Consider the following 16,678-nt stretch of genomic DNA (forward strand, 5'->3'; position numbering starts at 1 on the left):
TGTAACCACGCCCGGCACAGGGTGTCAGTTTAAGTACTGGTCATATCAAAAGGAGACATATTTAAGTATTAGAGCATAAAAGAAAGTGCAAAAAAACGCCACACCAAACTTTCTCTTTTATTATGAAACTCATTATTTAATGGTGTATATAAGTATTTGATGCTGTTTATCTGTAAGATGTGATGTACTAATATAACTGTGTATAGTATTTCCTAGAGATGTTTATTTTCTATAAGATGGAATATGTTATTGCTTATAAAATGTTATTAAAAGAATCCATTGATGAAAAAAAAACGACCTTTTTTGGGAATGTCACCTCAGTTGGAGCATGCCGTTTTATTGATTTTCATGTCTATTTGTTTGGAATTGATGACACAGCATCACTTTGTTTGAAATGTTTTTTGTAACGCCAATGTTAAATATACCAGCACCTTTCAATGCTGCTACGACTGACGCCTGCTCTTTTTGTCTTTACTGAACGTGCACTGACACTGACACACACACGAGACAGTTCGGATTTTCTCAAAACTGTGGTGTTGTACAGAGGGAGGCTGGCAATCAGCCTCCAAAACTATATGTGCTATCTGGACGCTGCCACGATGAACGAGTCTATTCCAATTCTCATGACACTTTAGCAAAGTTATTTCAAAGCTTGTGCTGTTAAATGTACGAAGATGATTAGCATGTTTATCGTCAATCAAGCCGGAATAAGTTGCATAAAGTCAACTAACAAAAGTTGGGGGATAAGTTAAAAGGTCAGACAAACACCCGATCTTGCAATGTTAAGAAAAGGGAAGGAAACATTCTTGGGTCTTTCCTTTTGTTCGGGATCCACAACAATATGTAAGAGATTCTTTCTTGGTCTGTGTCCCATTCTTTTACTAAGTTGCTCAACTGCTGAACAGTTTTTGCATAATCGTCGGTTGAGTAAGTAAAAACTTTCACAATCTGAATACAAGAGATTTTTGATAATATGAGTTTTGATATATTGTGACAGATGAACTTATTTCATTTACCCCCCCCCCCAGACTCCCAAAAAACTTCGATCCCACTACGTTAAAAGCCCATGACCTCCTTGTCTCATTTTGAGGTTAGTGGACAGAGACCTTATCTACTTTTATTGCATCATCTGGTATCGAACTCGTCGGAACATTAACTCGCTGCAGCGGACCACACCAGGACAAAACGCTCAGGTCTTCTTTACAAAATGTTTTAATATTTACATCAGAGTAAATGATGAAGGGAGAGATGATAAGATGTGGGTGAACAGAACCTTTAGACGTGGTTGGTTGCTTTACATTCATCACAAACCAAAGTCTGCCGATCTTTCACATTAGTGACACACTATAAAAAAACAAACCGTTCCAGGGACAAAATGAAACAACACATGCCAAAGTTTTACTTTTTACTTTTTATACTTGTCTAAAAAGTAATAAACAGTGTTTTTCTAGGAGCATGAAACTATAATGACAGAAGAACAAGTATTGCTCTTTGCGATGAAGCTACAAACAAAACAAACAAAAACACAGGACAAGATGCACTGCAGGTCCTCTTTGGAAAAGAACAGTCTCTTATTTTGAAATTGTCCGCCCGACTTGTGTCATTACGCTGGAAAAGGTTAACGTTGTAGTTTGAGTTGTCGCTCTGCGATGCCAGAATTGAATTCTGCCAAATGTCTTATGATATCATAGTTGCCTTCGTGTGCAACAGTGCAAAAAGGTCAACTGAGTCAGACGACGTGCCGCAAATATCACCTTGATACGGTCGAAATGTTGACACTCGTCACCATGGCAACACAGCACAGTGGCTGCATTATTTGGAGTTTCCAATCAAACTGAATCCAGGGAAGAATGTGAGCATTTTTCACTCTGCTTATGCAAAAATACTGCTTAATTAAAGTTCTTACAGATTATAAATACAATTTTAAAATATGTACACAGCAAAACAAAAAACATGGACCTCTATGAAAATAACCTCATAAAGCCATATTATTACTTAATGAAATCAGCCTCTCGGGGATAGTGCAGATACAGACACGGAGCTTGTGCAGTGGGACCCCTCAAATCAGCCCCAGTGAAACGGGATCAGTACTATCTGGACCACCTGCGGAGCGGCCTCCCACTGTGCGAGCCCACAGCTGGACCAATCCGAGTTGGGCCACTCGAGAGACACCTCACTCTGCAGCCAATCAGAGCAGCCCGCCACTCCAACCCACTGAGCACTCCTGTCTGTAGAGGATGCATCTGTGTCGAAAAAGACTGGGGGTGGGACGATGCCGAGCAAATGCAGAGATAATATCTCTTTCACGCTCCACACACACATGCTCACTCACTCACTCACTCACTCAGAGACCATTGACACACCATCAACCAGGAGGACTTCATGGCTCCTCTCTGTGGAAAACAGTGGCACTGCAATTCAATTTCTCGTGGGGGGGATTCAGCTCTCAGCTCGGTAAGAGAGGAACATTTTTTCCTATATTGTGATAATACTCCGGAGCAACAAGAGTGTGAACAGGGTAAGTGCCTTCTGATGTGGTGTTGGGGCGGTGGGAGAGGCAGTCCATGAAGAAGATCCTGTTCGGTTGATGTGGATCGGTATAGAATAATAAATCTGTTCTGTGGCTGCACGCCAAAAATGCCAGGGACTGTGTGGTTGTGTGTCTGTGGGAGCATGTTTGTTTCTATATACAGTGTCCGAGCATGTCTCTCATGCCCCTCCCCTTCTCCCCTCTCTCTAGCTGTTGGTGACCGTGGTGCCACTGCCCAGCTTGATGATCATTTGCTGGCAGTCGTGGAGGGTCCGCTTGTCTCCCAGCTTCTCCAGGGTGCGGGCCGCTTCTGCCAGCATGCCTACCCTTTGGCCGGGAGCCGACAGGAAGGAGGGAGGGAGGTAGCGGCACGCCAGCATCACGGCCTCGGCCTGCTCCCGCTGGCCAGGTCGCGTCTCGCACTCCTCTGCACACACACGCACACACACACACACAAAAAGGAACAATCAACGTTGCTGCTGTGCTATTCCGGGTGAGCTTTGGGATGTGATCAGCTGCCGACAGCCAGATCAGACTTCAACAGCTTATTGTTTAATTACTGAAGGGATTTAGTGCAGTGAATAATTGGCCAAAAAAGACGAGGAGCTGATTAGAGCCACTGATTACAACCATTCAGTGTCTCTCAGCGCGCTACAACTTTTATTAAAAATGTGGAAAAAGAAATCAAGAAAATCTGCATGATTGAGGTTTATTAGTAATCTCTCAATTTTTTTTCTGCGACCTTCTTTAATTAGAGCTTTGTACTCGAGCAATTTGACAACAGAAAACTGGGTAAACCTGTGATTAAGGTTCAGAACGTGTCACGATACCAGTGTTCAGGGGAAATAAGGTTGGGCAATGCATTGAAAATATCAAACCTAATCTAATTAGGCCCCTCAGAAAAAATGTGGAAAGATAAACAATAGTGTGCACAAATTCAGAACTTCAAGAACAGCAATTAATACAGAAACAATGGTGCAGAGGGGATGACAGAACAAAGATCAGCATCTCTACACACCTGTCTTGGCCCCAGGGGTTGCTCTGCGTCGCAGCGAGCGATCCAGGAGCTGATGGGTGCGGGTGGGACTGGCCCCCGCCATCAGCCTGGCTGTGGCTTCATGGAGAAACAACTGGAGAGAGGTGGAGGGGAGGGAGAGAGATGAGAGAAGCGGAGGTGGAGGAAGAGGAGGAGGAGGGATGGGAGCGAGTGATGATGACTCACACAGAATGTTCGGCTCTACCTCAGAGAGACTTTGAAGCCTTGTGAACAACGCTGCTAAACACTTGCCTCAGGGGTGCGTGTGTGTGCGTGTGTGCGCTTCCCGACACCTCCCAGCTAATTTCCACAGAGGATGGTAGCATGGACTGCCTGCAAATATGTGCACAGGAAGTAGTTGTATGTCTATGCTGAGTGCATCTCTTAAAGCTTTGCATTTTGTGTTTGCGTTCGTCGTGCTGTTGTCCCGTCAGGCATGTGCAGCTTGTACGGAATTGCTTGATGCCGGTGTGTCACTCGTATACAAGCGGTTTAAATAGCATTTACAAAAAGCCACAGTCTGATGAGTTACATTTAAAGAGTCTGACAATAGAAACACACAAACAGAGCTGCGTTGGTGTGTTGATCTCGGTTTAATAATTCCCTTAGTGTGTGTCAATCAAACATTAATGTGCTGTTTGAGAGAGAGGAAATAAAAGTTCGGCAGTGTGTCAGTGACAGTGTTTCACTGTGAACTTTCACAGTGTGTGCATGAGCTCAACTTATATAAGGAAGTGGTGACTAATATTCTCATACATACTCGTCGCATTGCAGGTCTGAAGGTGTGCGCCAGCTTGCGTAGGGAACTGAGATCTTGCTGAAAGCCCTGGAGCTCCGGTGGAGAGGCCTGGTGGAGCCCCGCTGGGCCACTGGTGCCCACCGGCCCCGACCCCGACCCCGCTGGACCGGCCCCTTGTTGCTGAAGACGCCAGACGTTGGTCCTCATCACCAACAGCAGATCACACAAGAGCAACTGGATGACCTAGAGGGAGAAGAACAGGATTACGACTGAGGAATGAATGACATAAATAGCTCCACTGCAAATGGAAAAGGACTGAAGACCTGGAGACTGAAATATAAGAAATATGCAGTTAGGTCTCAAATGTCAAGTTCCTTCCGTCTGTGTTAGTGGTGGAGGATATCGTTTGTCTCTATTATTATCTTGAGATAGAAAAACAATTTTATAATAACTAATAAACAAAGACTAAAAGGAGAACATAAGAATCAGAGAAAATGGCATGTTTTTATGTTTTACTTTCTTGTAAATAATGTCAACTTAAGCGGTTTTCAGGCATAAACTCCGGCACACAGGGGCAATTTGTTTCCCAGGATCTTGACCACAGACACTTCCAAACGTGGAGGCGAGAATCGAACCACCATCCTTCTGGTTAGTGGACGACCACACGTATAAGAGTGATATGATATTTTAATTTGCACCATTTCATCTAGTGGAAAAACTGTGATTCAATAATTACTTGACTAAATATCATCAGTAGTATTAACAGTATAAGTATTGTATGTTTGAAAAGAAAGAGACTCTAGCCCACATGAACAGAGCTCAACGTACGGGTGGAGGACATTTCTTATAGTGTGTTCTGCTGTTTGTGGCCCAGCTCTGTGTTGCATAGCAGGTACATTGCACTCTACTGAGACACACATGCAATGCAACTACAATGCACTACAGCTCTGTCCGTAGACAGACACACACTGTGAGCTGCCTCTCCACCAGCATTACCATCTGCTAAACGCCAGAGGGAAGGACACCATGGTATCACAGAGTGGGAGTTGCTGTCGGGGAGCCGCTGTCTGTGGTTAAAGTGTGTGTGGCTTTGTATTGTGAAAAGAGTGTGTGTGTGTACTTAATAGATAATGTGTGGGCAATTTCCGGTGTTTACAATTTCATACAAACAGCTGTGTGGTCACATCTGTCGCTGTGTGCGAGTGTTATTTTTTTTCCACATTTGTAATGCGGATGCGGTCGCCTTTGCAGAATTCCACTCAGCGGAATAATAAACATCAACAGGACGTTTATGTGTACAAATCTGGAAGTGCCTGTGTGTGTCTGTGTGTTTGTGTACCTTGTCTAAGCTGGAGCTGTGGCAGTGTGGTCCTAGGTTGAGGCTGTCTCGGAGCACAGTGCTGGCCTTGTCGCTGTAGCTCAGACTCAGTTGACAGTTTTCTGGCTTGGACAGCAGAGCTCGCACTGCCCTGAATGTGTTCAGACACGCTTTGGGCAGAAGACTCCTGACAGAGCGAGGGGGGAAAGAGACAGAGGACACAGGTTAAAGCAGTGGAAGTGTGGTATTGGCAGATGGGGGTAATGAAACATACTCTTCTTTGACCGGCTGTAGAATTTTCAGTGTGTCTGTGTCAAACTTACTCTGCATTCTGCAGACTGCGGGGCAGGTGCTCCACAGTCGGATACAGTCTCTCCGCCGCAGCGTCATCTCCTTGGAGCCAGTTGATGATAACCACAGCAACAGAAGACCACCACTTGGAGTGCGGGTCGCAGCCTGGTTTTGGATGAAATCAGTCAAAAGGGGAGACACCAGCAGCAAACAAATCAGCCACTGTCAATTTTCACATTTAACATGCTTGAGTGTACACACACACACTTTCTATATCTTGCCCTCTGAATCAATACAGTTCTGCCCTCTAGCATAGTTGTAGAGGAAGTAACCAATTTGATAAATTCCTCTTAGGGGAAGACATCTCAGTTTAAATTGGGACACACACACACACACACACACACACACACACACACACACACACACACACACACACACACACACACACACACACACACACACACACACACACACACACACACACACACACACACACACACACACACACACACACACACACACACACACACACACACACACACACACACACACACACACACAGTGTGTAAGCAACCTGAGGCTCTGCCAACAAACGTCTCCTATTAAGTCCCTGCACAACCTCCCTCTCCCTCGCTGCTCTCAAGGTGATCACCGATTTGACAGCACTGAAGATAGATGAAGCAATCTAGCGGATGCCTCCCCTTCACCCAGCTCCCTTTCACTCAGATCAGTGATCAGTGAGGACAAAGGCAAGTGGTGGGCGGGTGGAAGCCAGCCCTGCAGAAATCAAGCTACTCGATCTCAGTAGTGTGAAAGTTAACTTCTTCTCACGGCCCCGTTATTTTGCAAGCGCATTATGGTAATGGGACACTCGGGCTGGTGAGGAAAAGATGCATGAGAAGCAAATGCAACACTCAGGGAAGAAGATAAGTAGTAATGAAGTCAGGAGTGCAAATCTAGAATTGAATGTGATGATGTACTTGAGCAACAGAAGTAGTTTCAGTCAGCGAGTGTAAGTGTTCAGTTGCCAAAGTTTTAAGGAGCTGATCTTGCACAGGCATTCAACGACAGCGGCCATACTGTTGACAATAACAACAAATCAAAGTTTTCTATAATAACAAATATAAAATGTCCTCACAATGGTGGATTTTTAAACCCTCACACATCAAGCAGACACATAAACGTGTTGTTGACCTACCAGTCACAGTAGCCATGTTGGAGCCGATTGCAAAGGACTGGGATGTTGCGCCAGCAGCATCTGATGCGCTAATCAACAGCTGGAGGTACTGCAGGGCATCGGCGTACTCCCTGAGGACAAACACACACCGAATGGTTATATCGCTGAGTCATCATGACAATTTCCAAAACATATAATGAGAATTCACTCTTTTTTTCATAGTCTGTCATGCTATCCTTACTGTTCTCCTAGATGATGTCTGTTCACACCTAAATAATGTTGAATAGCAAAATCTATCACAATGGTAAAAAAATTTAAGTGGTGTCAAAAACAGTTATCTGGAGGTGTGCTGGTTTTTCTCACCCCTCTCCCTGGCTGGGACTGGTCTCTCCATGAGGCTGGGCCACACAGTACAGAGCCTTCTCCAGGAGGTGCTCTCTGAATGCCTGAGTCACCTGGGCCAGAGGATCCACTGCAACAGTACCAGCAAAACATTTTATTATGGGATGGACACATAAGTTCGGTCTTAGTCTCAGGGGACACATTTCATGAAGTTTCAAAGTCACTTTGGCTTTACACGAATAAAGTTACACATTAACTATGTCCTTTTTACACACACTGACCTGTATTGCCGGCCTGGCTGTAGATGCTTTCTTTGGGAGTGCTGCGAATAGCCCAGTCCCCGTCCACAAAGAAGCGGTGACCTAGTGGGTGACAGAGCCACTGCATGGCCGGAGGCACGCTGCCGCTGGTCGACAGGCACGCCTGACGGGCGCTGCTCAGGAAAGCACGCTGTGACAGAGAAAGGGTTGAGTTAACTTCTGCACTCCTATGTCTTCAATGAGAGGAGTGTGGACAGAATCACACAGCTTAATCATTAGCACTGATTTGGTTCAGTGTAGATTCAATCATTTCAAGTTGCCACGTCCAAGTCATTGTACAAACAAATGAACTAAATATCAACTCTGAACTGGTGGCTGTTTTAAGGGTGTTTAAAGACCATGGGGACTCACAGAGGTGAAATGCAGGATCCTGGGCAGGCTGGCTTTGACCCGTAGAGCAGCAGAGACGTAGACCTCAGCCAGAGTGGCTACAGGCAGACAGGAGCCAGAACACTCTGCCAGGTTCACTGCACTCAAAGCCATGTGCACTGCTGACAGGTGGCTGCCATTCAATTTACCTGTATGCACGGACAGATTTGAAAAATGTACTGTTATAGAGAACAACAGTGCTGCAATAATGAAAAAAGAGCCAAAGTGGTCAGGTGATATTCACTGAAGCCAGAGGATTTTGAAACCTTATTTTTTTGGCACCGAGAAAACATAAGCTTACGCTCGCAGGAAAAAAGGGGGCAGAGTTTCTGTTAAATCTCCTGAGATCTTCTCACTTTAATATGCCACTCAAATTTGTTCAGTCTACCACAATGGCTTAATCCAGAAACAGTTTTTTTTCCCACCAACCAACCTGTCATGTGAAGCTGGTGCAGACGGTGATAAACCAGGGCGGCGTCACGGCTGCTTTTGCAAGCATCCTCCTGCAGGGGGCGGTCAGAACGCAGGCCTCCAGCTCTAGCAGCAAGCCAGCGGCCCACCCAGATCCGCTGGAGGCAGAATCTGAGCAGAGACCACAATGCAGCACAGGCCAGGTCCAACTGGGAGATGGGCAAGGGGCGACCCAGAGCCTTTAGACACGTCCACAGGTTCTGACTGGCCTGGGCATAATCACCCTGGGGAAGGGAAAAGAGACGTGATGACAAGGTTGAAAAGATAAATGGTGACCCAGAGTAAGTCGCTAAAGACAAGTAGATGATAAAAGTAACTACTGAAAGTATTTCAAGGACATGTTTCCTATTTATCAACACAAAATATGCATACTCTTGCAAGGTCCAGGTCAGCCTGCTTGCGGTGCCTCCAGAACAAAACAGAGGATCCAGAGTGGGGCCTGGTCACAGGTTCTCCATACACCAGCAGACGGATCAGAACACCAGACACCAGAATACCATTCAGAAGCCACACAAGTATAGTTGGAAGCATCCAGTCCATCCAGCCCCATGATTCCGCTGTAGAGGACAAAACAGTGTCATATTTTAGAAAACATTACATGAAATTGAAGCCCTACCCTCCTGTCGTTCATCCATCCATCCATACCTGCAATATCCACACCCAGAACGCTCCTGCCTGCGTGATGGGTGGTGCCGGCTGCAGCGCTTCCAGTTGAGCTGCTGCCGGATGAACAGAGCAGAGCAGCCAGCGGGTTGAGAGACAGGAAAAGAAAGGTGAAGGTGCAGAGCGCCATGCGGGAACGGTCCAACATTCCCCCAGCACTGCTGCCTGCTGTCGATTTGTCCACTGCACCCGTAGCTGGCTGTTACATGGAAGCGAACCAGAGATAAAAATGTGTGTTTAAAAAGAATACAACAGATACAACAAGCCTCCATTTATGCAGCACCATCAATGCTGCTTCATGTTAACTCTTTAAAGAGCAACCACACAATTTAAAAGCATCAGTTTATGGCATTATGTTAATTAGTGACCTGTTAACACATGAGCAGGCAGTGATTCACCATCCCCCTTGAGGACAGTTTGCTAAGATAAAACATGGACCCAACCCCTCAGCCGATATGAAACACCTCTGCTGACTGCAGTTTAGCAGTTTCACTGAGAGCTGCATACCGTGGTCTCTTCCCCCATCGGACTGTCGGGCTCTGAGTCACTGCCACAGTGTGAGAAAGATGTCGGCGAGCCCACGTCAGAAGCCGGCGGGGTCGGCAGCTCGTTCTTCATATCAGCCGGTCCATCTACCTCCATGGCAACCAGGTCTTTGAGAGACTCTGAAGGAGGAGGACGGGTGAGAAGGATATTAACCGAGGGTCAATCAGTGGCATGACAGTGAATACATCTTCAGCTTATACTCCCACTTACTTAGAGGGAATAGAAGGAATAGAAGACTATTTTCACATTGGTCCTTTCAGGAGAACAGTAGCTATTAATAGACCTCATCACAAAAAGGTAAACGTACTCTGAATGAATTGAAATGAGCTGTCGGCAAACCGTTAAGGAATGAAGAAGTGAGAGAGACTTGAGGCACGTACTGTTTTTCTGGGTGACCATTTTAAGAGCCATGTTCTCCTGTTTGAGTTTCTGGTTGGTCTGCTGCAGGTAGCGGATGTAGTCGATGGCTTTCTTCAGCACTGCAGACTTGTTGAGCTGCGAGGAGAAGAAAAAAATGAGGCTGACTGAAACCCAATGCAAAACATGAGGTCAGGACAGAGCTACACAGAATACAGACAGCAGAAAAAGTCAATACCCTGATATCGGTAAAGTGTCTGTTTACTATGAGTCGCATCAATCCTCTGCTTCCACTTATAGCATAGTGGCCACAACAACAAGATGAGAGGCATGGCTGCTAATACAAGACCTATTGTTGGTTGACAAGGCCGATGTAAGACGCAAAATAGTGCATTATGTTGATTACAAATGCGACAGTCAAGGCAAGCCCATCTGTACAAGATGTTTACGTGCAGAACGGAGCCAACACGTAGGACTTGACAAAGCATCTCACCAACAGACATGCAGACAGAGACGGGTCAGTGAATGTGATGGCCACACCCTCAAATCAGTGTGTCTTGAGTAATTTATCTTTTGAAAAAAAGATTTAAACATCACAGATGATGATGAATTTAAGGGCGATAATAACTGATGACATGGTCTTTGTAGCTAACTTAGCTAAATGGCAAACATCTATATTAATATCAATATCTCAAATGTAACCAAGCCCAAATTCTAAATGATCTTTTACTAATTAATGGTTTAATATTCACCTGTCTTTTTGTCGTCTCTGTTTTTAGGGTGACTGTGTCCAGGGACTAGAGATGAAAAAGAGGATCTTGGCTACCTCAGACAACTGTCCTTTACATGAAACTAGCTAAAAAAAATTAACTATAAACTAAATATGATGATAAATGTGCCTTTCTTACCTTGGCCTCCGCACCAGACACCAGGTCTTTGAGCTCCAAAATTTTGTCGTTGATGGAGGAGCGGTAGCGCTTCTCGATGGCGTTGTGAGCCGTGCGCTTCTCCCCCTTGTGGGGCAGGCCAAGCGGCTTACCGCTGATGGCGATGCGGTTGATTGGGAGCTTGTCAGCATCCATCATGACTGGCATGGTGGTCAGGATGGTGCCACTGCCCATAAAAGCCTGAGAGGAGGGGGGGAAAAGGAGAGAGGAGATAAGGAGGTGGAAAACTGAGTGGAAACCTTTCTGTCATCACATCCAGCATGTTTATAGTCTCTGGCAATGCCTTAAACAAGGTGCACTGCAGGGTGTTAACATTGAGCTAACAATAAAAACAAGGTCCCTACTTGTATTGAATGGCTTTGTACTGGGTTGCTGTTGGCCAGGGATGTGGAGGAGGCCATTGTAGTGACCATGCAGGGGTCATGTTTCAGGGTGGTCAGCAGTAGAGACTCCGCCTTGATGAACTGGGGCTGCAGCAACACCTGAGACACACACAGTCAACAGTCAAATGACAAACAAACCAAAGACAACGCTGCATATATTTGGCCTGTGCCTGCTCAGTGAAGCTCATTCACACGGCAACCCCGCTCACTCACCGGCACTTGCTGAACGTGTTGTGCGATGGTTTGGATGGGCTGGCTTGTCGTGGTGGCCAGCAGAGAAGCGGTGGTGGTCAGACCTTGGAGCTGAGCATGGATGGTCACCGGCTGGAGGTTCGGAGGCGAGGACGACAAACTGGTGGCGGGTATGCTGATGCTGGTGGGGCTGACAGCTGGAAAGTAGGTATGCAACCGAATTGTTTTTGAAATCCTTAACTAAAGCATGGATATAAAATATCCACAGCAAAAATCCATTGCATCGCATGCTTTTTTTTGGCAACTGCACAATTGCAATTCCGTTATTCAACAAACAAGTTACGCAGGAAATTCTACCGAGCAGGTAGTAATTGCTTAATTTATTCAACCTTGCTATAGTGAGTCAGAATTAAAGTTTGTTGTTTGATGAATTCCAAAATGTAGTCATAAACCTCTGCTGTAATTGTATAATTGCACAATTATTATACACAATTTTTGGTTATTGTTGGAACTCTAAAAGCGAATGTAACTTCTGCTACACATCACACCGATTAAGCCATTGTCTATGGCTTTGTAGGCCAAAGGTGGTGAACTGCAACCCTATTAGATAAAAGTGAGGGCAACATTCAGTGTGTCACGTTATCTTTCTTATCAGCCCCCACTGGGATGCTGATTGCAATGACCTCTCTGTGTCTGGGTCGGGGAATTTTCCCAAGTAATAAAAAAATGTTAAAAATCCCAAAAAGTTTTTCTTCTCCCATTAAACCAAACAGCAACGATCAGGTGTCAAAAGTTTTCTTTGCACCTGTCCGCTGTCTGCCTCTTTCTTTTTCAACTATATACAAACAAAGACATACAAATACAGCACGTGCATATGCAGACGTGTACATGTGCAATGGGACTTTCCCAAAAAAGCATTTTCATTGAGCTCACACACTCGCACTGCTGAGCAAAGTCTATTAGATTAGGACTTGGACACGCGATCAGATGAGGTTAGATAACCTTGTGTCTTAGCTTGGGAAATGTAACACACATGAGGAGACACTGTACTGGACACAGGAGCTTACTTTATATAAGTATATATCTTTGACAATGGTGAGTGCTTACTTGTGTAGATGGGGCTGCTGAAGTTACTCCGGGCTTGTTGAGACTGAGCCTGGGCCTGATGTTGTGGCTGGGGCTGGGGCTGCATGGGAGTCTGGGTTGCAGGGGAGGTGAAGAGAGTCTGGGGTGAAGGGGAAGTGAAGGGGGTCTGGGTTGAAGGAGGGGTGAAGGGAGTCTGTGGTGAAGGGGGGGTGAAGGGAGTCTGTGGTGAAGGGGGGGTGAAGAGAGTCTGGGGTGAAGGGGAGGTGAAGGGAGTCTGGGGTGAAGGGGGGGTGAAGGGAGTCTGGGGTGAAGGGGAGGTGAACAGAGCCTGGGGTGTGGAGCTGAACACTGGGCTCGTTCCAGGGGAGCCATGGGGTGAAGCAGCCTGGGCTGGCGCAGAGGGGCTGAGAATGGGCTGGGGCTGCGACACCTGGGGTTGTCTGAGGGTCTGGGCCTGCTGCGGGGACGCCGGCTGCTGCCTTGGTGAGGAGCTGGGCACCTGGGCCAAGGGGGACTGCTGGAAAGTCGGAGGCTGGAAGGCCTTGTCTGGGGTGGAGGAGCTACGGGTGATGGGGGGGCCCAGAAGTGCATCCAGGTGGGGGTTGCTGCTTAGGATGGAGGAGGAAGATGGGGGTGTGGTGGTGGTGGCTAGTGGGGCAGCTGGTGCGATGGGCTGGGTCAAACTAGGTAGCTCTTGAGGGAGTGGGGGTCCTGGGTATGGTGGGTTATCAAAGAGTCCTCCAAACTCCATGTCCTGGTTGTTGATGAGCTGTAGCATATCTAAAAATGGAAGAGAAAATATAACGATAAAGATCAGATAAAGATCAGTTTGGTGCACATACACACTAGACATCTATTTTAATGTCTTTCCTATATAGTTGTCCAATAACAAACAGGAATTCCAATCTGCCACTGCACCGGTACCCATGTATCATCCCTCAGTGTGTATGATACCACAGCTCAAACAAAGCTTGCAAAATTAAATAAAACAATAGTAATGAGGCAAATAAACAGTGTAAAAAAACTTGAATCTAAATAATGCATTTATTGATTTGACACTTTCTTGTCTCGTTTTCTACTCAAAAAAATTGGAATTGAAACCAGGATTCAATCAAATCAAGACAAACGATGATGGAAAGCACATAAACTGTTTGTTTAATGTTCGTCAACCTATGAGCTCTCAGAGCTGTGAATGGTGAGCACTACAAGAACGAGCCGGCCGCTTTGACACTGACACTGAAGAGTGAGGAAACCAACGTGATTATGAACTATAGCAACTAATGACTAATAGTTGATCAATTATATCAGGAGAACATTTTCATATCGATAATTATTGCTATAAAGTTCAGTTTATTGGCTGATTTTGGCTCCTGAGCTAAGGTTGTGGTTTCAAATCTTCTTTATGAGACAATGACAAACAGCCAAATATGTTATAAACCTGAGATAGGTGAATAACGTTACGCCTCCTCACTGTGTCTGCACAATGCATAAACAAAACATAAAATGTATAGTGAATCTTTGTAATATTGCGATGACATTTATATTGTGATTATTATTGATATGTATTATTGCAAAGCCCTAGAAAAAGAAATGTCTGTGCTAAGGTCAAAACTGATATGAGAATGACTTGGCTCAGATAGATGTGGCTGCACTGAGCTCATAGGTTTATAGAGGCCAGATATATTCAGATATATAACTTCACTTATATAGTCTCAAAGTGTGGCCCTGATTAAAAACTCATCAGCAATAAATAAACGCCCTCCCCGCTGAGTGTTGTGTCTGCAGCGGTGCAGCGCAGCAGCCCGGGTTTGTAAGCCAGTGTTTTGGTATGAGGTGATCGCTCTTGGCCAATCACAGCTCGCCTCGGAGACTTGCCATGCCGATCAGCCCAAGACGAGGAAGAGAGGCAGCGCTTGTGCGCAGCTTCACACGAGGTAACCAGCGAGCAGCGAGGGTTACTGGCGGTCATACACGGGAGGATGGTGAGGATGGGAGGCTGCCCCCCCCCCCCCCCCCCGGCGGCTGTTTACTCAGCTTATCACCAACACACGTTGACGGTTGTTTTAACAGCACATTGGCCGATTACAGGGAAATGTCCCGAAAACAGGAAAATATAACACAACTGATGCATGTGTCTATTAAAAAAGTATTTTTTTCTATTCTAAAAAATGACGTTTGTGATAGGATAAGTAAATACGAGCAAGGCTTTAATCAAACCAGTGTATTGACTGCATTGACAAAACAGCAGCCTGTAATTAAACAATATAATGATGTACGTTTTTGGGGCTAAATGGAGGCAGTGTATGAGCGTGATCGGTGAACTGAGGCCAGTTGAACCCAGCGGAGAGGAATGAACGCCAGTAACCCCAGTATGTGGAGCAGCCGGGGGGCGGGGCACACTTGCCACTATCCAGCAGCACGTTATTCTCCCTTATTAGCCTCAGTCATTAATACCAGAATCTAATTAAACCCCACACTAATGACCCCGTTGTTTCTAATGCACAGTAAAACCACGTGGTGTGTATCTGATCTAATAAAAGATCCCCCCAGAAGAACAGCAGCTAGCTTAGTGTTTAATGCGAGCTAGTGGGGCTAATTGATAGTGGCTAACACCAGCTACGTGCTAAACGCTGTGTTTGGGTCGCTGCTGTTGAATGTGAAGAGTGAGAATGGAGTAAATACTATCCGGAGAACACAGGAGACGAGTCGGAGGGATGAGTGGAGCAGTGACAGGCTGGGGGGGCTAGCACACGTTCAACCCGACGGGGGCTAGCTGGCATTATCTTACCATCAATGTCGCTCAACAGGGCCGTGTCAATTTCGCTGGGATCGCTCAGCGTCAGCGACGGATCCAGGTTATCCAGCGAGGGATCGTCAAACGACAGGCTGTCCATCTTGAACCGCTGTGTGCGTCTTCCCACGGTGGGTTACTGTGACCCGGCGGTCGTATCGCTCAGAGGATGGGCTGGCACAGACAAAAAGAAAGCAGGCAAACGCGTCTCTCCGTACATCAAGAGCCAGGAGCTGAAAACACGAAGCGTCCACTAGCTCCTCGGCCCGAGCGCCATGATCACACAGGGAAACTTGTCAAACCAAGTCAAACACTGAGGCTCATTCAGCGGTCACTCACTAACGTGGGTGACGAGCAGAGCCCGCCCAGCCGGCCCGGTGACTGACAGGAGCGCGGGCCAATCGGCGAAGTCGCAGCGGATTTCCCACGTCCCGTGTGTTGACTGGAGAGGAGTCAGCATGTGGAGCATGCGATCATAATAATGGATGACACTGCACAAAAAGACAGCGATTAGCAATGTGAAGGAACAAACTTGGGTAATGGATCAATTATGTCTGATTGCATCCATCTGAAAGACAGCATGTAATGTATTTAAATACAAAGAACAAATGTTATGTTATTTAATGCAAATTCAGCCACCTACCACCATATTCCCCATCAACCATATCCTTAACAGAACTGTGTTTTTATTGAGGAAAAAACAGCGTGCATGTGTTCGTCGTGGGCTTGTCCCCCGGCAGCCAATCAGAAACTAGCGGGCGTGGTCAACCGGAGAGTCAAGCTTGTTCGACGCGGAGCCTTGGCACCTCCCGTAGAACCAGAAAAATCCGACCAATGGGAAGACCAGGAACCGAGTGGGGTGATCTGACGTCACATCACTGAGTCTAGCAATTACATCATGTGTTTCTCTCTCTGCTGAAATGGAATTGGCCACCACAGGGAGGTGAGGTGGAAGGATGCAGGTGGGCACAAATAATACAAGACAGGAGGTACATTTTCTATATTTGCCCAATTAATACCCAATCTCCAAAAAAAAAATTCTATCCTGTCAGAGTTTACACATTTAATTGATCTTAGGCACAGTCAGGCCTCCTCCTGTAAACAACACACTTAAATAACT

General features: G+C 46.1%; 2 protein-coding genes across 2 annotated transcripts in view; one reads left to right on the forward strand and one right to left on the reverse strand.

Annotated features, from left to right (window-relative positions):
* The window catches only part of LOC133971107 (retinoic acid-induced protein 1), a 51,228-nt gene extending 50,775 nt beyond the window's left edge, over positions 1–453 (forward strand). Inside the window, exon 5 of the mRNA XM_062408328.1 lies at positions 1–453. This exon is cut by the window's left edge and continues 1,214 nt beyond it. The gene's annotated coding sequence lies outside the window, so the exon portion shown is untranslated.
* Positions 454–1,194: 741 nt separating this feature from the next.
* Positions 1,195–16,253, reverse strand: srebf1 (sterol regulatory element binding transcription factor 1). Its single transcript, XM_062407204.1, has 20 exons — positions 16,202–16,253; positions 15,556–16,049; positions 12,789–13,547; positions 11,703–11,878; positions 11,451–11,588; positions 11,068–11,286; positions 10,183–10,297; positions 9,764–9,921; positions 9,239–9,455; positions 8,966–9,150; positions 8,556–8,817; positions 8,105–8,271; positions 7,715–7,883; positions 7,455–7,563; positions 7,113–7,222; positions 5,947–6,079; positions 5,645–5,810; positions 4,327–4,548; positions 3,549–3,660; positions 1,195–2,957 (listed from the first exon to the last, which is right to left on the reverse strand). The coding sequence occupies exons 2-20, from the start codon at positions 15,659–15,661 to the stop codon at positions 2,737–2,739; spliced, it is 3,744 nt and encodes a 1,247-aa protein (XP_062263188.1). The 5' UTR covers positions 15,662–16,049; positions 16,202–16,253; the 3' UTR covers positions 1,195–2,736.
* Between the last annotated feature and the right edge of the window lie 425 nt (positions 16,254–16,678).

This window comes from Platichthys flesus, chromosome 16 (genome assembly GCF_949316205.1).
Source record: "Platichthys flesus chromosome 16, fPlaFle2.1, whole genome shotgun sequence".
Classification (NCBI taxonomy): Eukaryota; Metazoa; Chordata; class Actinopteri; order Pleuronectiformes; family Pleuronectidae; genus Platichthys; species Platichthys flesus.

Excerpts from the sequence above, each read along its gene's own strand:
- srebf1 (XM_062407204.1), bottom strand. The coding sequence starts at position 15,661 with ATGGACAGCCTGTCGTTTGACGATCCCTCGCTGGATAACCTGGATCCG. Across the intron at positions 7,223-7,454 it reads AGTCCCAGCCAGGGAGAGGG|GGAGTACGCCGATGCCCTGC; the intron begins GTGAGAAAAACC and ends GTTTGTCCTCAG. Across the intron at positions 3,661-4,326 it reads TCAGACCTGCAATGCGACGA|TTGTTTCTCCATGAAGCCAC; the intron begins GTATGTATGAGA and ends ACCTCTCTCCAG.